This window comes from Amphibalanus amphitrite, unplaced genomic scaffold (assembly GCF_019059575.1).
Source record: "Amphibalanus amphitrite isolate SeventyFive unplaced genomic scaffold, NRLGWU_Aamphi_draft 000235F_arrow, whole genome shotgun sequence".
Classification (NCBI taxonomy): domain Eukaryota; kingdom Metazoa; phylum Arthropoda; class Thecostraca; order Balanomorpha; family Balanidae; genus Amphibalanus; species Amphibalanus amphitrite.
In genome coordinates this window covers 349,543-371,020 of record NW_024881730.1, presented here as the reverse complement: position 1 = coordinate 371,020, position 21,478 = coordinate 349,543, and the positions used below count along the sequence as shown (strand labels likewise).

The 21,478-nt window shown below is 47.2% G+C and overlaps 2 protein-coding genes across 11 annotated transcripts; one reads left to right on the top strand and one right to left on the bottom strand.

Moving 5' to 3' along the window:
• Positions 1 to 376: 376 nt before the first annotated feature.
• LOC122385933 (39S ribosomal protein L9, mitochondrial-like) lies at positions 377 to 20,986 on the bottom strand. Of its 10 annotated transcripts, none has more exons than XM_043374627.1 (6): positions 20,926 to 20,986; positions 8,466 to 8,575; positions 6,824 to 6,998; positions 2,063 to 2,235; positions 1,416 to 1,619; positions 377 to 1,246 (listed from the first exon to the last, which is right to left on the bottom strand). In XM_043374627.1, exons 1-6 carry the CDS (start codon positions 20,948 to 20,950, stop codon positions 1,058 to 1,060), a joined length of 876 nt encoding a protein of 291 aa, XP_043230562.1. In that variant the 5' UTR covers positions 20,951 to 20,986; the 3' UTR covers positions 377 to 1,057. The 10 variants fall into 10 exon arrangements, with proteins under 10 accessions (XP_043230562.1, XP_043230568.1, XP_043230559.1 ...); XM_043374633.1 differs by lacking the exon at positions 20,926 to 20,986 and adding an exon at positions 20,258 to 20,308; XM_043374624.1 differs by lacking the exon at positions 20,926 to 20,986 and adding an exon at positions 19,957 to 20,014.
• Positions 13,512 to 16,864, top strand: LOC122385931. The gene has a single exon (XM_043374621.1). It carries the CDS (start codon positions 13,570 to 13,572, stop codon positions 15,970 to 15,972), a length of 2,403 nt encoding a protein of 800 aa, XP_043230556.1. The 5' UTR covers positions 13,512 to 13,569; the 3' UTR covers positions 15,973 to 16,864.
• Positions 20,987 to 21,478: the final 492 nt, after the last annotated feature.

Genomic DNA, 21,478 nt, shown 5'->3' with positions numbered 1-21,478 from the left:
ATCTCTCATCTGCTGGCCCCCAGCGTCCTCTGCAATATCAATAGTGACAGAGGTCCCCGGCACGCTGATCACTATTTATGGCCTTGCGCTGATCAGTGATCACTGCTGACACAAGGCGCCTGGTCGACATGTGTCAGGACCACCAAGGTTTGCCGTTTCGCATTAACCTCGACCTCAAGGAGATTGCGCGGTACCTCGCCCAAGATCGCGCGCTCAGCGCTGACTACTTCCACCGTAAAAAGTTCAATGAGCATCTCATCTCAAATCACACAACCGCGATGGCAGGCTTCTTCATCGCGATCACACGGACTTATGGTGGTAATTGAAATAGCCTGGCGTGTGTACCAAGGAACTATTCCATAAGCCACTAAACTACTAGATATTCAACATGTATTCAAACATCACGTCTCCTAACACACCAAACGTCAAGCATCCTTCTCAGTTTCAGACTCGTGCAAACGGGAGACGACACCGACATGCTCTCACACCCACAAGACGATGCACTGGTATGCCGGCCGGTCACGGCAGAGCCCCGGGTCCGTCCGTCGAACAGGCTAACTGACGGGGCTCGATGTGAGGGCCGACCCGGCTCGACCCGCACCGTCCGCCCGTATCAGTATCGAGCCGGATAGATCTAGGATCGGCACCGCTCCTAGATAGGATAGGATAGGATGGGCACCGCTCGCGGCGCCATCTCGGCTCACAAACACCATCACACCACATCTCGGGAGCAGGCGGTACTAGACACTAAGCGCGCCTGAAACTACGCACCCCTACCAGACTGGGTGTCGAAACCACTGCAATAATCAATTGTCAAATGCAGATACCGATTGCAATTACTTTCAAAGGTCGAAAAAGACGGGTATAATTGCGACTCAGCCCGCCTGGTCCGACTTCTCCCGGATGATCGAGAGACGGGTGTAGTTCCCAGGCAGTATACCATGACCGTCCACGGAGGAGACATATTTCTCCGGGAACCATCAGGGGGGGGGGGGGATAGCGCCTGTCGAGCTGCCCGGCGCTCAGCTGTCGCATACAGTCAGTCCGTGCGACGTCCTCAGTGGTCGTCGCCGTCCAGCGGTTTGCTGATGGGCCGTGGTAAGGCCGCCAGCCGCTCGGCCTCCTCGGGAAAGACGGGCTCGGCGGGCTGCAGCCACGGCTGCCGCCGGTACGGCAGACGGTCGCGCGGCTCGGTGGCGTAATGGTGCAGTCGGCACCGCACCGGCACCTGCTCGCAGTTGTTGATCTGCGGCACAGAGTGAAACGAGGGCGGGTCAGCGGTCAGATAAGGTCCAGCAAACTGAGAACCGATAGATGGTAAACTATGCACACTGCACATGGCACAGACTATTAGAATCGTTACCTGCCAACTCACAAAACACATTAGCCGTTCGGCGTTCCGAGCGGACACATACCGTGACGGTGACGATGAACTCCTTGCCCTCGAGTCCCTCCACGTCGGGACCTTCGATGGCACCCGACGGCATCTCCAGGCAGTGCTCCGGCACCACGAAGCCCGCCTTTCGGAAGGCCACGCTCAGATGCCAGGGCTGCAGAACCCATGGCTGATCGAGGTTCATCGAGACAGCCAGCACCTGACGCGACAGCACTTTGGCCGTCTGTGGAACGCGCACAGACGTGTTCAGTTGCGATATAGTACACGAAATGACTCACGACCAGGTGTGTGACAAAGGTTGCAAGGCATGAGAAGTTTATCGTGTAACAGTGACTTTCAGATGTAGTATTTAGTAGCGTATTACTTACCGAGCCGACCGAACTTACACTTCAACAGCGGCCCGCACAAAATATGCACACAATTTACATACAAATCCATATATCCTCAGCGTAGCACGTCATCTCCGTAATTAGTCATCCCCAACAAACAAACAAACAAACAAACAAACAAACAAACAAACAAACAAACAAACAAACGTTTTAACTATGAGCGACATAAATTTAAAAGTTGCACTAAGAAGACAAACCATTGCCCTTTGGAAGAGCCAATGTGTTCGAATTTTCGATTGTAAGCACTCGCCCATACCAACGACAAGTGGACGCGCACCTGTGCGGAGTATATCGACGAGTGCCTGACTTCGTCGGCGGACGAGTGTTCGGCCACGTTCCGGTACTTCTCCTGGTTCTCCGGAGAGGCGTACACGGCGCGCCCGAACGCCAGCAGCTCGTTCTGGGCTTTGGTCACCTTCACGGAGACAGTGTCTCCCGGCTTACCGAGACCTGCCGAAACAAAGGCGACACTGTTGAATTGCGGTTCCACGGTTGTGCAGTTCACCTGCATCTGAAATTTCTTGCCTTTTTCAAGCCCGTCCATAGCCCAGTATTATCATCAGTGGCGTATCCAAGGGGGGATCCTGGGGGCCCTAGGATCCCCCCTGGAGCCTAGAAAAAAAAGTTTTTTTTTATAACACGGAACAAATTGAAATGACTTCAAGGGCCCTTTTGACCACTTCCCATTTTATTCGCTAAAAGAAAAAGTATTGTAGAACTCTTTTAGGGACCCTTTGAGGATTATTAGAGGACACATTTAGGCCAATGAGGGACCTTGTGAAGTATACAGAGGGCCTTCTCAGGTACACAGAGGACCCTTTCAGGCACACAGAGGGCCCTCTCAGCCACACAGGGGGCCCGCTCTGGCACACAGGGGGCCCTCTCAGGCACACAAAGGCCCTCTGAGACACACAAAGGGCCCTCTCAGGCACACAGACGGTCCTCTAGGGCTTACAGAGGGCCCTCTCAGGCACACATAGGGCCTTCTCAGGCACACAGAGGGCCCTCTCAGGCAAACAGAGGGCCATCTCAGGTACACAGAGGGCCCTTTCAGGCACATAGAGGGCGTTCTCAGGTACACAGAGGGTCCTCTTAGACACACAGAGGGCCCTCTCAGGCAAACAGAGGGCCCTTTCAGGTACACAGAGGGCCCTTTCAGGCACACAGAGGGCCCTCTCAGGCACACAGAGGGCCCTCTCAGGCACACAGAGGGCCCTCTCAGGTACACAGAGGGCCCTTTCAGGCACACAGAGGGCCCTCTCAGGCACACATAGGGCCTCTCAGGCACACAGAGGGCCCTCTCAGGCTCACAGAGGGCCCTCTCAGGCACACATAGGGCTCTCTCAGGCACACAGAGGGTTCTCTGAGACACACAGAGGGTCCTTTCAGGCAAACAGAGGGCCGTCTCAGGTACACAGAGGGCCCTCTCAGGCACACATAGGGCCCTCTCAGGCACACAGAGGGCCCTCGCAGGCAAACAGAGGGCCCTCGCAGGCAAACAGAGGGCCCTTTCAGGCACACAGAGGACCCTTTCAGGCAAACAGAGGGCCGTCTCAGGTACACAGAGGACCCTTTCAGGCACACAGAGGGCCCTCTCAGGTACTCAGGGGGGCCTCCCAGGCACACAAAGGGCCCTCTAAGACCAGCAGAGGGCCCCTTAAGACGAACAGAAGGCCCTCTGAGGTACGAGGGTCAATGTCAGGCCACAAGGTACCCTATGAGGCCACCAGACGGCCCTCTTAGATCAAAGATGGTCCCTGGAGGTCACCAAAGGGCCCTCTGAGGTGAACAAAGGGCCCTCTGAGATCGAAGAGATCAAAGAGATCAAAGAGGGCCCTCTAAGGCGAATGGAGGGCCTTCAAAGGTCACAAAGTGCCCTCTGAGGCCACTGGAGAGCCTTCTGAGGTGATATGAGGCTATGTCAGACCACCATGAGCCCTATGAGGTCATCAGGCCCTCTGAGATCAAAGAGGGTCCTTGGAAGTCATCGGAGGACCCCTTAAGGCTCATTGAGGCGAACAAAGGCCAGAGGGTCCCCTTAGACACCACAAAGAAGTAAAAAAGATCCCTCTGAGGTCAAAGACAGCTCTCTGAGATGTAATAGAGCCATTTGAGGCCTCCGAGGGCCCTCTGATGCCACAGAGAGGCGCCCTCTGATGCCAAAACAGGGTCCTCTGAAGTCTAAATCCACCAGAGGGCCCTCTGAGGCGAACAGAGGGCCCTAACATCCACCTCAAAGAGGGCCCTCTGAAAATCAACTGGCCCTCGGAGTCAGTGTCCCAAAATCGTATTTTGGCTTGGGTGTCAGAGGGGGAAAAGGTCACCCAAAAGAGGGATAAGAGTGGACAATTGTCAGTCACAGGGCAGTCGGAGCCCTCTGAGAAGGCCACTTGAGCCTTACAACAGAGGGCCCTCTGAGGTGATATGAAGGGTATGTCAGGCCACTATGGGCTCTATGAGGTCATCAGGCACTCTGAGGAAAAAGCTGGCCCTCTGAGGCGAACAGAGGGCCCTTGGACAATCAGAGGACTTTTTAGGTCAACTAGGGGCCTTATGAGGCCAGCAAAGGACCCTTTCGGACACAAACAGGGCCTCTCAGGCACCCGGAGGGACCTCTTTTCTAAGGCAAACAGGGGGTCACCTTAGATGATATGAGGGCTATTTTAGGCCACTAGGGGCCTCATGTATTAGACCAACATACGGTCAGTTGAAGTAAAAGAGAACCTTTTGAGGTAAAAAGGGCCCCTGGAGAGAAAACTGAGGGACCTTTCAGGTACCCAGAAGGTCCATGGAGGCCACTAGAGGACCCTTTGAGGCCAGTGATGGTCTTCAGAGGCCATCAGAGGGTCCCTCTGAGGGTAACAGAGGGTCCTTAAGACGACCAGAGGCCCTCCGTAAAAATGCGGGCGTCACAAGGCCCGGTTTGCATCAAAGGTCAGGAAGCTATGCCCAGTTTTGGCTCTCTGTTGCCTGCCGACGTGTTCCGAGCTGTCGCAAAACAAAAAGCGATGTGGTGGCACCCACGCCCCCCCCCCCCCCCGGCCGGCCAGGGTCCTTCTAACCAGGGATGCGGAGGCGTGGAAGTTTCAGACGGCTCCGGCTCCGGCTCCGGCTCCGGAGAAAAAAACGGCTTCGGCTCCGGCTCCGGCTCCGGCTTCGACTCCAGTACTCAGTTCATCCTTTATACAAATAAATACGGGTGGAAAAGAAAAGATGAAGGATTGGTTCACGTTGCTTCTGTATTTGCATAACAAGGCTATTTTGAATACCACGGCCGCTGGATGACTGGCCGCTTTTTTTCCTCTTCAAAAAAAAAAAACAGCCGGAGTCGCCGCCTTTTTTACCGCTCCGGCTCCGGCTCCGGGCTATATTGTTTCACGGCTCCGGCTTCGGCTCCGGGCAAAATATGCCGGCACCGGCGGATCCTCCGGCTCCAGCTCCGGCTCCGCACCCCTGCATCTATAACTCGGCTTCTGAGCCACGTACCAACACGCCTAAGGCAGTGTTCGAAGGGACGCAAGCAAACAATAATGACGAAATTACGCCTGTCACTTTTTAGTTCAAAATTCAGTTCACATAGGTCATCCAAGGTTAAATTTCGCCAATTTTCAGGTCCAATTTCGACAATTTTCAACAAACCACCGCATGATTCGGAAATGAATAGAGCTACAGTACCGGGGAAAAGCGTAGTTAATAGCTCTTTTAACACCCCTTTCGCCGTTTCCATCCTCAGGACATTCAAATCCTTCTCCTCCATGCCGCAACCCCTGATCCGGACTGGACCTGGACGGGCAACTTTATTCCATGCGGGCGGCTCCCATTGGAGCGCACTGCAGCTCCTAAGGAAGCACACTCGTAACCGGGTGCAGTGAGCACTTGGGAGGCTGGTCGGCCTGTCCTGTTGGACAGGCTCAGCCCCAGTGAGTCACCAAGGTGCCCGCCCAGACCAATGTCTCCCTCAATTCCTATCATCCCTCCGGCCCTGAAATGGTCTCGTCAGACCGAAAGCTGAAAGGGCCTGGGTCCAACCCAACAAAACAAACAAAGCTCTTTTAACGCTCTTTCTGTACTGTGCTCAGATTTGACCCAAGCCTGTTAATTCTACACTTTTTATATCGGAACATTTTCATGTTTCTACAGCTCTGTAGGCCTGATAGCTCTTCCTGCGAAACCTTTTTTGGGCCGAAAATGGCAGAACATGACGTCATTCTGACGTATTTGCGGCCAACCTATCATAGCCTCTGGAAAAAGGTCACAATGTGTAAAATGGATGCCCGGAGAGGTCCTGAAAGTTTGGTGGCGATATCTGCAGTCATTTAGGAGATAGCTACGGAAGAGGACAGGGGCCGTTTCGACCCCCCCCCCCCCCCTACGGGGCGCGGGCTAACGCCATTTCAACTCAGGCTTCAAGGGCCCTTTTGCCACTTAAGGGCCCTTTCAACCCAGTCAGTCAAGGGCCCTTTTGACTGCGGATCCCCCCTGAGAGAGATCCTAGATACGCCACTGATTATCATTAATTGTTGCTTCGGACATTTTTCATAGTCACATGAATATATCGTGGGAGCCATGCATCTATGTCTGAAAAAACCATCGTAACATAACAATGGGAATCAACTTTTAATGCCAGTATCGGCTCCACACTTACGTTGTTCACTTGCGTCTAAAGACATCATATTTGTAAGAAGTCACTTGCCTACAATATCGGAATGTCCTACTTTGTCAATGGCTACAGTTCTTTTCTGGTCGAAATTTCCAACGGAGCCTTGGATACATCGACTGGATGTACAATGCCCATATTTCAACTTTCGACTGGCACCAACAAACAACTCATCATAAGGAAAGCTCTAATTTCTTCATACCAATTCCGGACGACACTGCCCATAGCAATACGCACTGCGCAACTCAATGGTCCGATAAAATACTAAAACGCTGTGGTATTCCCCGCAAACCTGAAGAAACCAAGCAAGCAACACAAAAAGTCAGTGATATCTCAATTACTGCAAAGCACCCACCCACTCTAGCTGCAGTGGTTACTTACCCTCAACATACTGCGTAAGAATCACGTCGATGTTTGGAAGCGGTTGCGTGCCTGGCCGCTCTAAAGTTTCATAAATCTTGTGCTTCCGCCGCAGTTTTCGGTATGACCCTTCGGGGAATGAACGCTTGCTGAGCTGCGGCTCATTTCTTCGTTTCAGCACAAAGGTGCCGGCGTACTGTGAACATATCAAGCATGCTTATCTGAATAGGCAGGTAGTTTGAAAGAAAATCACTAGTTGAATGAACAACCTGACCATAAGTTACCAGAGTCTTAAACCGCGCCGGGCCGGGGGGTGTTTGAACACCCCCCCCCCCCCTGCGGTTTTTCGCAGATATCTCAAAAACGGCGGGCGGAGCGCCGCCGTTTTTGGCACACCTGTTCGTACATCTTTTCCGCACATGTTGTGAAAATTTCAGACCCAGGTCGCCTTAGGTCAGGTCACCAGGTCACGCCAAGTGACCTCACCTCAGAAAAAATAAGAATGCTCGTCATAGCTACACCGATTGATCGATTGCCTTTAAACTTTCAGCGATTGATAAGAGCAACAGCATCTAAAAAACGTATATCTCGGAATTTTGATATCGGTGACCTAAGGTCAGGTCAATTTTGTGGCCTCTCCATTATAAGTCAATGGGAGAAAATTGAAAAGCGTCTGTTTTGCACGAACGCCATTCTAGACACTCTCAAACATCGAGATGTAGGTAAAATTGACACACTGAACCAGAAAATGGCAACTGTGACCCCTCGTTATGTCCCCGAGGTCATCTCAGGTCACGAACAGAATCTAACAGTTTTTCGCTAATAACTTCTGATAGAGGCGTCCTCGAGCGCTGAAAACGCCTTGGATGTGTTCGGGGCTCGACGTTGCGGATCGACTGATATGCAACATGACCTTTTCCGGTCAGGTCATGACCTTGACCTGACGTCAAATTTTCAAGTTGACCATTCAAGGTCAACTTATAGTTCATTCGACGCGTCTCGACGAGAGGAACACGATGCTGGCAAAAGTAATGTCATGGCTCCTTTAAGTCAAAAGTTATCGCCGAAAAACCAATTTTCGTAAAAACGGCTATTTTTGGAGTTTTTGCCCTCTGGAGGCTAAACCGTTGACCTGAGGTCAAATCTGAGAACATCACTCAGAAAGGCCTGTAGAAGGGCTATCGAATGCGCTTTTCCGCGGCGCTGTAGCTCTATCGGTTCCCGAGATAGCCGTTGGCAGTTTCCAAAATGTTGAAATAGTCAACATTTTACCTTTGGTGACCTCTGGTGACCTGACCCTTGACCTGACCCAAAAAATGACTGAAGTGTTTTCGTCCTTATTTTGGACGTTCTTTCGATTGCCGCTTACCGCGTGTCGCTACGTGGCCCAGGAGCCGAGTTAGAAGGGGGGGGTGTTCAGACACCCCCCTCCCGGCCCGGCGCGGAATCTCAGAGCACCGGCCCGGCGCGGGTTAAGATTTACAATATTCTGGTAAAGCAAAGCAATAATAATAAGATCAGCTTAAACAGAGCTAGTTGATGACATTATTCTAAGGCTTGCATTTAGGAAAACCAGGAGAAAACATTCACCTTTAAAATGGCATAAAGTAACTTGACTAATGCAATACTCAAATTTTCTATCTTAACACCATTAACAACTTACCTGACTTGTATGACGAAGTTCTTGAGGGGTCGCAAGAGTTCTGATAGCTGAAAGGACTTGTTTTGTGCTCCTTGCCAAGAACATTTTGTTCACAGTAGCAATTACAAGTGCTGCAAAACACAACAAAAACCATAATGAATGTCATCTTTAGGGAAAGCATGCTGCCTTTTGGAATACCTATCTATTCATTACAGTATTCACCTGGTTCACACGCTGGTCAGGTTCCCTGTGCCATGCAAGGAATAAGGAAGGCAGAAAGGGAACAAATTAAAGAGACAGGAACAATTAATCCCATGCCCACGGCCCCTAGGTGCTGGCGGAGAGTGGGCGGAGCTAGGTGGCTGAAGTCACCCAAGTATAAACTATGACACACGCAGCACAGATTAAGGCTGCACGGACCCAAACAACCCTCAAGAAAGAGAAGTATGGGTCTGTTTCCGTGGCTCCTCCAACCTCCTCTAAGCTCCTCTAACCTCCTCCGGCTTCAAAAAATTGTTCCAGTCACCCCTCCAAGCTCCTCCAAACTCATCTTGATTCCATATCTCACCAACACTATTTGCCTACTCCTTCATCCCAATTCCCAAACAAAAGTTGGATTTTTTTTTAGGCTTTGATGTAGAGTGTAGACATTACTGGCTCACGTAATAAAAACGTGGATCGTTTTTTTAGGGTTTTGGGTGATGCATCAATAATTTCCAGATGTTGAGGAGAATGAAATTGCTTAAGATAATTATTTCCAATATTTATCTGTCTTCTTTACTTGAAAGCAATGTTCATCTTCAAGTTAATGCTACCGCGCCATAAATCGACAACCGTTAGAGCCCACAAACAGCTTATTTCCTCTCAGAGCTGTTCCAGTAGCTCCTCTGAAATGGCTCTCCTCAAAGCTCATCCAACCTTCTCCGATATTTTTTAGATCACCACGGGAACAAACTCTATGCTTCAGGATGTGAATTGTGACGTCACACGATGACGCAAAGGTGTGGGCATGACTGAATGGCGACATAGCCCTCACTGCAAATATAGCTGCAGCATATTTCATTTTGGCTGTGTAGCCGAATAGCTGTCATGCATCACAGCATAATATTCCATAAATTTTGACCTGAAACAGGACTATGGTTACCAAGGACATGGTGAAAAATGCTACACTGGCAATGAGCATTTATAGAAGTTCAGACATGATAAGTGTGGCGCGTGGTAAGTGGTGGCACGCTCCTGTCCTGATACCATCCTTTATTCAACAATACTGACAGTAATACCTGTAAACGCAATTTTCTGAGTTAATTATCGCATAAACCACGATCTAAACCTACTTTGCTGAGAAATGGCTGGTGTGAAAGCCCCGAGCAAAGCAACAAGAGGTAAGAAGACGAAAGTGGCGCATGTGAAAACGTCGAGAGAAGTGAGGTCAGTGGAAAATGATGATGTGAGGACTGTTAATGAAGCTGAAAATAGCTACATTTGTCCTAAATGTGGGAAGGAGGCTGAGATGGATGTTATAGAATGTGAAACATGTCATGAATGGTTTCACTTTGCATGTGCTGAGGTCACAGATCAGCTTCAGGATTTGAGTGATATTGAATGGATTTGTTGCATGTGCATGTCGCAGAGCGCAACTAACTTCGCAAATGGGTGTGGCAGGCATGATACTGCTGACAGTGCACTGAGGGGGATGATCTCAGAAACAGGGGACGATTCCGCAATTAAATTTGGCATGATTGAAACTGGCCATGCAAACGGGAAGCATGAGACGGATTCAACAATGGTGCTCCGCAAAGACCATGCAATGGGGGATGGCTATATGTGTGAGGGCGAAGAAGGTGGTTGCATGAGAAGCACTGCAAATGAACTCGCACCATGTGTAAATGATGAGACGCATCTGCATGGGCATGATGATATGCATGACACTGAAACTTTGACTGGGAGTCAAAAGGAGTGTGATAGCTTGCGGAGTGCTGTAATTATGCCAAGGGATACTGTTGAATCCTTCATACAAGCGGCCAAAGCAAACTCGGAAAAGAAGATAGAGACATTAGGGTTTCTGGCAGGTACAAAAGATGATGGAAGAGTGCGCGTCACATCAATAATAATACCTGAACAGGTAGGAACAACATCAACATGTGAATGTAGACAGGAGGAACAAGTGGTAGAATGCATTCGAAAAGACGATCTCATTCTGGTGGGGTGGATACCAGGGGGGTTCGCTCCCGTGCCTTCAGCATTACGAAAAATGGAAACAACCCGTGAGCAGCATCAGCTGCTCACGTATATGTTCAAGGAAAACAACATGTAATGGACTGCTGACGACGGCCCTCTCCACCAATCAGCGCTCGGCATCTCGAGCGCTGATTGGCTGGTAGCAAACGCGTCATATGTGGGTCTCATTTTTTTGCGATCAGTGAACGCGTTATTTAATATACACAGTGGCCTATGGAGAATGGCACGCGGAACTGAAGGTCAGTGTTATATTGCTTCGTACATGCGAATGGGGGGATTTGAGTGGCATTTGACACCATTTTCGAAATCTACAGTGAATTTCTGATCGACTCATGTATATATTTTTATGAATTTGATAGTATTAGTGCTACATAGTCGGTGTTTTATGTTGGTGTTGTTTCTCTCGACCTTTGTCTTGGACTTTTATCATATCTTTTCTCGAAAATGCTTGCCATAACCAAGTCTAAACTGTATCTGTATAAGAGATAATTTGTGTTGAATATGAGGAGAAAGTAGTTATGACCATTCTGCCCATCAAACTGCCAGAAGGTGTTCTTGTAAGGTGATTGAAACTTCAGTACGGGTTGCAGATGTGGGTTTGACATTAGCATTGTTGTTGTAACCCCACTTGCTCTAATAAAATGGAAACATGGGGTTATGCACCCACTATTGCACAGCCTGGTATCAAGCTGGTTGATATGTGGAGGATAATGAAAGCATAAAAACTTTTCTTAAGTGAAAAGGAGCGTTGCGTCTTGTGACTTTGTCAAGTCATTTTAAATCAAATGATTGTGATTGTAACTTTTACTTCAATTAATTATTGTTGCTAGTTTTGACCTTTTTGATCATCAAGTTTTATGTGTACCAATTTCATATGCTTGTGTAATGTCTGTGCAGCTTTGTGCAGTGTGCGTGTCTTGAAACAAGCCAATTTATTTTGTACTTTTTGTACTTCAACAAATGTATGTCAAAAGACAAAAATGTCATGTCTATTATCATTGACACTACTACAGCTAACTTTGCCTATATTCCTATCTTTCAGAGGCATTCAATTCAATCTGCTTTCCAGTGCAGTACCTAGGAGGCTGCAACTGAAACTCGCACAAAGGCAATCAAGTGTCACTTCATCAGCCTACAGTAACAGCCCATCTGTAATCAAGATATGGATGAAGTGGCATAGAAGAACAACCAATTCAAACAAGAAAAGATTGTATTTTGTTTTGGACTATTTTTCAGCATAACAGAACACTACACTTGCTGCTTTTTATGTTTGCCCTGTGTGCAGTTTTGAATAAGTTAACTATGAAATGCTTTTGCCCACTATTCTCTTTAGATAACCTTCCTTTGTAATGCATTTTGAGCTTACATGCATGATGTAGGCATATTTCCCTTGGCTTCATAAAACTACTTGCAAGCTTTTGTTATGGACATTGGTGCTAATATGATGTTTCAAATGTGTCCAGTAGTTGGTGAAGGGAGAAGAGAAGTAGGACAGCTGATAGCTATTACCAAAAATATGTGCTTGTCTGCACTTCGGGCTGTTCCATCATATGCAACCTCTTTTTACCTCCTTGAGTTAAAAACACCTCATCTTTTGTTTCTTTCCTCATTCCTGTGTGCCAATTGTTTCCGTGGTGCTATAAATGTCAAGTTTGAAGTTGGTATCTAAGTGAGCAGAATGTGCATTATTTCAGTCCGTCTTGAATCATTCGTCTTGAATTATATCCCTAACTGACATCCTGTTATTTGTCCTGCAATGTATGTGCCTCCTGTGTCCGCCCTTACCTCCGGCTTTAGCCTCAAACCAGCCCTGCTGAGCTCTGTCGCCGGCGCGGTGTGTCGCAACGTGCTGTTTCTCCGACAGCTACTAGGAATCGTCCTGTGCCATGCGCCATGCGACACAGCAATTGTAAGCTTCAGGTCACATTCGGACTGATTGGCTCCGCGTATGTGCATCCGGCCGGGTGCTAGTCGATATCAGGGACGTGGGTCGGACTGTTGTGGCGGCGTGCACTGTGGTGGTTGAAGTTGTTGTATTTCTGTCAGTGAAAAGCATTAATACATAACCGTGGAAACAGCCCAATGTTATTGTGAATTTCAGAGGGAGTGGCCAGTCAGGAGGGCCCCATGTGGGTATGGATCCAGTGTCCAGTGGGATTGGCTAAGATTTCCGGCGATTGATAAACGCTTCTATGAAAGTAACCCTATTGAGTTATGAGGGGAGGTCACGTGACGGACCTGACCTTACTAAACTCTTGTGAAAACACGACACATACGAACGATAAGAAACCGACATCTCTTCTTTCTGCCAAGTGTCATCTTTGTGTGAAGGATTTCTTGGCACTGAGTGTTCAGAAATAGCATTGTTTTTGGACTGTGCAGAGGCTCACGAGCGACAACATAGGTCAACAACCTGACGTACCTTAAATATGCGACCTGTACCAGAAGATCCAGCTTGATCAAAAGATTGGACGAGTCAAATTTCAACTCTTAAGCTTAAAAGAATTTTGAGCTATCTTAAAAACCGTCAGTGTGGCACCATATCGCCTCCCCGCGCGGTCGGAAGGAAAAAGTTCGCCGGCTCTAACTAAACAAATACGCGTCGCATCGCAAATTCATTGACGGCGTTCGAAGCGTCGTTCAATTTACTTTCGAAACATATCCTAACATTAACATTTAACTGCCTAGCGCAATCTCCAACAAGCAAAAGTTCCGTGCACTCATCCTCATACAGTGTTAGCGGCCGCCGGCCGCCGGCCGCTGACCCACATTCGCGTCATCAGGGAATGCTGCAACTAATTTATTGTTTCCAACTTTTTTCCCGGAACGTTCTACCTGGTTTATATAGCCTTGGTGGATACATACTCACCCCATTTATGATACATTTATGAGCTCAATTGATGTACATACACAGTACACCATACAGAGAGATGTTAGTGAGGCATATGCCATAGTATGTGCAACTGAGAAAGGCAAAACTGGGTACTTCCATCTCACAGTGCAGGGCATGAGAAATGTTTCAGGATGCCAAACAGGAGGCTTTCACGAAGGTTGTGGTGAGGACACAAACTGGGAAGCAATTGAGCAACCCGAGTGGTGTAGCACACAGATAGAGGTCACTGATCTACGAAGCAGAATGAACAAAAAAGTTCAAGTCGATGCACAGGAGGGACCTCAGCAGAATGAAGATGCTGGTCTGGAGGCAGGAAGAGCCTGCAGCAAGAACAACTCAAAGAAAAGGAGACCTGAAGAAAATGTGAACAAGGATAGCATGCGTGAAGTGGGAAAGCATAAAGAGGAGAACAGGAGGCAACAGGCAGCATTAAGCAATGCAATGCAGCAAAGTGAAGACAAGAGGGAGAAAGGAGAAGGAGGCAACACAGAGAAACTGAGACCAAGCACGTCGCAGGGCTGTGAAAGAAGCCAAGGAGTACAAAACTTGGTGATTGATGAAGAGCTGCAGGAAGAAGGTCGAAGCCAAGAACAAATATCGGTTGGAAGAAACCATGAAAGTAGGGTTGAAGAGATGGCCCAGCAGCACGGGGGACGGGAGCAAGAGGGGGATGAGGCAGAAAAAAGAAGCGAGGCATGCCAGCAGGAAACAGTCAGATATACCCATTTAGTACAGGATGAAGGAATGCTCTGTCAAGAAAGTGAAAAGCATGAGGGAGAAACTAGCAACAGAGAGGAAAATAGCAGAAATGAGAGAGAAAATGTTAATGTGACTGTACCAGGAAAAGGTGGACAGAAAGACCCTACAGGTAAACCGAAAGGCCTCAGAAAGGCTAGGCTAACTAACGGCGTACTAAAAAGTCCCAGAATTGGGTTAGCAGCACAAATACAGCAGCTCAAAGCGGAAAATCAAAAACTGAGAGTACAGCTGCATCAACTGGAACAGGGAAAAGAAGTGCAAAAGAATGCTGACCAAGTGGATGGTGGAAAAGTTCTAGGTGAAGGATTATGTGGAGCGTGTGCAGCATACCTGCTATGGCTACATAGACAAGAAGAAGAAAAGTGTGGAACTCTGCAAAACCAAAGCATGGATGCGGCAAATCAGCTGAGAAATGTGAGTAAACAAGGGAAGGAAAACAGCACACCAACGGCAAATCAACGCTACAGGCAGGGACAAGAACAAGGCATGTCGGGAAACACATACCAACAAGAAGAAACAGAGAATGAAATTGTTGTGGTAAGCAGTGATAATGAAGACACACAGAAAGTGCGGGAATCAAGTAACTCCAAAAGAAACCAGGAGTTGACAAAGGACAAAACTGTACAATGCGACCTGAACTCACAGAGCACAGGAAAGTCTAGATCGAAAGTGGGAAATGAGAATGAAGGATGGGGAGAGAGAGAACAGCAAAGAAAGGAAATGAACTGCCGCAAAGGTGGCATAGAGAAAAGAGGAGAGGACAACAAACAGGAAAATCATGAGGATAACACGATACATGGAAGAAATCCTCTGATGAGCAACAACGCAGAGCAAGGAAGAAACAATGGTGCTACAGGGCATGAAAGAGGACAAGGTGGAAGACACCCACGATACTATAGAACTAGAGTGTTCGTCAATCAGCGGTATAGAAATAGGGACGAATACAGGGAATACGAAGAAAGAGAATGGGAGCCTGTGCATCACTTTTCAGGAGAAGACAACATGCGCAGGTTGAATGGAAATAGTAGAAAAAACTACTACAGGACAGACAGGTACAGGGAAGGAGTGTATAAACAAGAACAACGCGAAGGAGGTAAGGGAGCCAGAGCGTTTGGAAAGCAGGACCTTAATGCAGACGGACATGACAAAAGAAACGGAAACCGCGTCCAAGTAGAACCACCCTATTACGGTAGGCGCTTCGATGGACACCCAGGTCAGAGAAAGTGGGGCAGACATGAGCATCATGAACCCCAAGACTGGCAGCTGAGAGGACAAAGACAGATGAACTGGAATGGCAACAAGGGGTGCAATCAATCACATGAGCGAGAGACTGGGAATGAAAACCAAGAATGTTCCAGGGACTATATGGAAGACGAACGTAACTATGGGACCACTGAGGAATGGAATGAAGAGGGTGGTGCATCCGGAAATCAGCAGCAGAGGAGGCAGTACCAACAAGAAAAGTGGCACAGTCGAGAAGAGCAGAGCTGGAACTATCCGGAAAGTCGACGGGTCCGGAGAGAGCATGGGAATTTTCACCGGCAAGGGGCGAGTGGAAACCCAGATCAGTGCCCAGGTTGGAGAGGGAAAAGCTATGCCGAAGCCCTGCTGGAAGAGCGCAGGGTCTTATGGCACTAACAAGAGAAGGAGACACTGGGAGAAATTAAAACTCGTTCAGTATAACTGTAGAGGATACCAGAAGAGTGAGTTTATGCAAAGCATATTAGATGAAGCAGATATTCTGTTGCTCAATGAAACATGGACTTCAAAGGCAAATCAAAGTGAAACCCTACTGACCGAAACACATGATGTGATTGCAGTAAGCTATGATGAATATATAGACTATGCCGTCTTACAGAACAAAAGTGGTCGTGGGCACGGGGGTGTAGCGATTATGACGAGAAAGGAGCTAGGCATGATTGAAGTGGACCACCGTGGCAGCACTAGGATTCAGGCGGCAATTGTAAAAGGCATGGAGATTGACATCCTAGTCATTGCTGTATATTTGCCGACTGGCACACTTCAGAAGACAACCATTGAGTTTCAAGAGACAATAGATAAGGTGACAGGCATAATTGAGGAGTATGGTGAAGAGAAGATGATCATTGTTGGAGGTGATCTCAATGTGGACCTGACTAAAAACGTGCATCCAAACAAGAAGTATGTCGAAGCGATGCTAGCTGACTATGGATTAATGATTCCCTGCAACAACATAGAGGGCCATATCACATTTTACAAGAATGAAATTGAAGCAACATCACTGCTAGACTATTTTATGGTTGACAGAGGTCACTCAATGTATGTAACAGAGTATAAGATTCCAGAAAGAAGCGCTCTCAACACGTCAGACCATGAGCCGATATGTGTCTGTGTTGAAATGAAAAGGAGATGTAAACAGCAAAAAACAGAGGAGCAAAAAATTGACTGGGAGAAGGCACGAAGGAATGGCAGCATTGAAGCCTATCGGCGTTACCTATGGAAACATAGACAGACGCGAGTGGACATAGACAGTATCAACAAGACCATTATAGAAGCAGCGAGAATGCTACCAAAGAAAGGAAGAAGGAACAAGGCAAGTAAGTGGTGGAACAGCGCTCTCACGGAAATGAGACGAGAATGCTTAGCAGCTAAAGACAAATGGAAAGAATGTCCGGCGGAAGAAAAAGATATTGCGAAAGCGACATACAGAAGTAAAAAGCGGCAATATATCAATGCGCAAAGAATGTATAGGCTACGTGCCCGAAAGGAAGATGATGCTAAAAATGAGATAGAATGCCAAAAACTATCAAACAAGTACTATCAAAGAATACAAAAATGCGTACGAAGAAGCAAAGTACAACGACTGAAAGTTGAAGGAAAAGAAATCTACCAGCCCCTGGAGATTGCTGAGGCGTTCCTCCACCATTTTGTTAGAACAGCCATGCCAATAGAAGACCCGTGTTTCAACAGGAAATGGAAGGAACATGTCACGGCAGTGGTCAACTTAACATGTAACAAATACCAGGAAAAAGGACGAGACTTAGAAGACTGTAAGCCAATAACAGAAGCAGAAATATCCAACATTATTCGAAGACTGAAAAGAAGGAAAGCACCAGGAACAGATAATATTATGGCCGAGCATCTCATAGAGGCAGGAGACGCTCTTATTCAAGATATAGGAACCTGTCTCCAGGATATAATGAAAACAACAGAGATTCCAGAGAACTTCAAATGTGGGCTAGTCACTCCAATCTACAAAGGACACGGAGGTAACACTGAGCAAACAGACAGCTACAGGGATATATCTGTCCTGACTACTGCCTGCAAAATATTCGAAAAGGCTATAATTCACATATCCCCCACTCTTCAAACCATTCCTGTCATCAAACTCTCGTAACCTTACCATTCACAAACTTCCTCCTTCCCTCCCTTCACAAACATCAATTTACCGGTAAGTTTCACTGTCATTTATGTGTCTTAACGTAAATTCATGGGTTTTTTCCCATATTCATGGCATAGTACATGGATATGGGTTTTCCCATGTTGTCTTGCTGTAAAAGTGGCCACCGGTCTTAGTTAGGACGGCCGGTTTGTTTTGCGCGGCGTAGTTAGGTCGCCGCCCTCCTCGCGAGGCCGGTAACGTAAGTTAGGGCCACTAAAAAAAAAAAAAAAAAAAAAAAAACAGACTAGGTGAGGAGCTCAAAGAAGCCGGAATACCGTCTGATTTACAATTCGCGTACCAAAGTGACAGGAGTACTTTGCAGGCAAACTTCATCCTTAGAGAAGTAATATCTGCAAATAGAGATATAGGCAAGACAGTATATGTCGCCTACTTGGATGTGCGGAAATGTTTCAATTCGATTTGGCACGATGGTCTCATCTATAAGCTAATCACCAGCAATGTTCACCCAAGACTGGTATTGATACTCTACAATCTTTACAAAGAGTTCAGAGTCAGAGTGAAGGTTGCAAATGAAAAGTCTGGGATGGGAAACATGCAACAAGGACTAAAGCAGGGTGGAGTGTTGTCCACTAGCCTGCTCTGTCTCTACATGCACGATAAGATACAAACTCTGCAGCAAGCACGTGTTGGAGCAAGAGTTGGAGATATACAAGTACCTATCATTGCATATGCAGATGATGAAGTTCTCATTAGTACAGATCCGACAGAGATGCAGTTAATGCTCGATGTTGCATACAGTCATAGCACGAAATGGAGATATCAGTACAATGCAAGTAAGAGCAAAATCATGGTATATGGGAAATGCGTAGATGGCAGAAGATGGTTACTAGGAAAAGAGCACATTGAAGTAACCACAGAATATACCCATCTGGGTGTCCATATGACCAACAAGGCTGAAGGAAGAAAGAGAATCGAAGAGGGTATGAAAAGGGCGAGAAGAGCGATGTTTGCAAGGTGCCCAGAAGGCCTTAACGTTGCCCGTACAAGCCCACTGTCTCTTTACACCACATGGAAAATATATGCTGAACCGATACTCCTGTACTCCATGCCAGTGACGATTTTCACAAATCAAGAAATTAACTACCTGGAGGTGATGGTGGTAAGACTTCTGAGGGCTATGCAAGGATTACCCAGAAGAACCCAGAACTTAGCTGTGTACATGATGCTTGGAGCGTTACCCCCTAAGGTGATGATAATGAAAGCAGCTATGCAATTCATTCAGTTTCTCGCTAAAGCAGCGCGGGAGCATGCACTGACGGAATACATGATACTGCACGGTGCTCTCAACAAGGACAGGAGCTCGAGCATACTAAGGCAATGGGAACATTACTTTACCGCATTGAAGCTACCAGGCATAATACAAATGATGACAACAAATGGAGTACAGGGTAAGAGCTGGTATAAAGTTTGCAAACAAGCCATCAACGCGTATACTAAAGCAATGATTATAGAAGAAGCTAGCAAGAGACAAACTATACAGTGGATCGCCGATATTGCACAAAATATGGAAGAATACGAGCCAGCGAATCAATTCTGGCCGAAAAACAGACTAAGTGTTATTGGCAGACAAGCGACAGGCACGAGGATACGACTTCTAACGGAGCAGTCGCTTCTTGCCACAGGAGTCTTAAGAAGGCACGCTGAGCGAAATGAGATCTGTCCATTATGCATGAAAGCAACAGAAACTCTTGAACACTTTCTTTATGAGTGTGTGGAACTGCGGCAAGAACGTGAGGAAGGACAGAGGAGGTGGAATGCGAGGTTAAATAGGACTCTACCTGCGAAGCTGACTGTCCGCAATGCTGACTCAGAAGAGGCCTTGTTGATCAATTACCTATACAAGACAAGGATACAAAAGGAACTGCAGTCTGCAGGTCGACAGCAGTTGAAACGAGCAGGACAAGAAAAGAATCCTGTCCTCATCCTCCCAGTCTCTCCTTGCCCGGTGCCACCACTAGCGTCTTGCACAGTACCTAACGTAAAGGCTGAGATAAGGAACAGCAGAGGGTCATCAGGGAGGACAACCTGATGGTGCACCCGATGGGTGGAACCGACGACTGAGAAGAAGAAGATAAGTATATGCTCATAAATCACACAAAAAAACATGTAAAACCATCAAAAACGCCAAAGTTGCATATAATCAAGCAAAAATTACAAAATCTCAAGCCAAATAATTGTACCATCACAATCATATTGGACGACGGTGAAAACAGGGCGCCTTGGGCGATTTGACCAAGGTTGGTGAAATTTACACGTGACGTTTAGCATGTAGAAGACCCACGAAGGGGGAGCACTTCCAAATGTCACGTGACTAATATGCCCTCCGGCGCCCTGTTTTCACCGGCGTCCCCTGTGACCTAGGGAAGTTTTCAATTGGAGTAGCGATATATCTTTATTTTCATTGAAGTTTTTTATATTTATAGAAATATTTCCAATCTTTCCAATATATGTCACAAGAAAGAAATCCATTGAGGTGAAAACCTGATACAAGGTAAGTGTTTCATTATCTGTTATTCAGAGCGGGAATATGATGGACGCCGGTGAAAACAGGGCGCCGGAGGGCATATTAGTCACGTGACATTTGGAAGTGCTCCCCCTTCGTGGGTCTTCTACATGCTAAACGTCACGTGTAAATTTCACCAACCTTGGTCAAATCGCCCAAGGCGCCCTGTTTTCACCGTCGTCCGTCACAGGCACAGCTCAAGGCCTCACAGCTGGAAGGAAATACATTTCCGGCATAAAACTCATATTATGCTATTCATTATCATTACACTAAGCCCATACGAGCAGAACGTTTCCATGGCAATTTGCTACCGCATGGGCTGAGCTGCGTCGATAATTTTTTGCGTGAGCAGAACTTACAGATTACGAACAGTTTTGAGAGGCCTCATATTTGCCCACACCACGTCGCTACTGTCGCTACGAAATGCTACCATATAGCTACCAACTACCAAACCCTTTAATTGTATATGAAGTTCACTTCATTTGCGATTCAGCCATGCCAGCCATGGACCCTGACTATTTGTAAAGTAATCTTGGATCCACCGACATGCCTCGCCACAGAGATTCAACCACTAGGCCCTATAAGCTACATACATTCAACGATCATACGATGCATGCTGCAGGCTTATTGCTTGATGCTTGCTTACCGCGATGTTTATCGGCACAGTTCATCAAGCATCTAGTCTGGTCTCGCACTTTTGAATCGTACCTGCCACGTATGGCACTCATCGATTTTTCTTTTTGCAAACAGTTCCATAAAAACGCAGAGTCGTTGAGTACCAAATCACGATTGTCACACCATAGGATCCGAGCAATATTCGGCCTCGTTCAGAGTGTCGCTAGCCGTATGTTTGTCGAGATTCGTGAACGAATGTGCGACTAGAAGAACTTAACAAAGCAATCGGGTAGGGGATCGCATCCATCTCTATGTTCAATCTACCACAATTTCCGAAAAGTTGCTCGCGATATTTTGAAAGGGTGGGAACTTGTGGGCTATTTCTGAACGATTTCAGCACACTTGTGATCACTATCACCATATTTGTCAATTGTCATCGCATGGCCATTGGCCAGACCAAGTTAAGTAGAGCGGAAATTGGCGACTCTGGACTGAGGGAGCGCTTACTTGTGATCACAGAGCAAAAGAAAGCGCCTATCTCCTACCTACAAGCAAGTTTTGGCATTGTTCTATTGTCAAGTTAA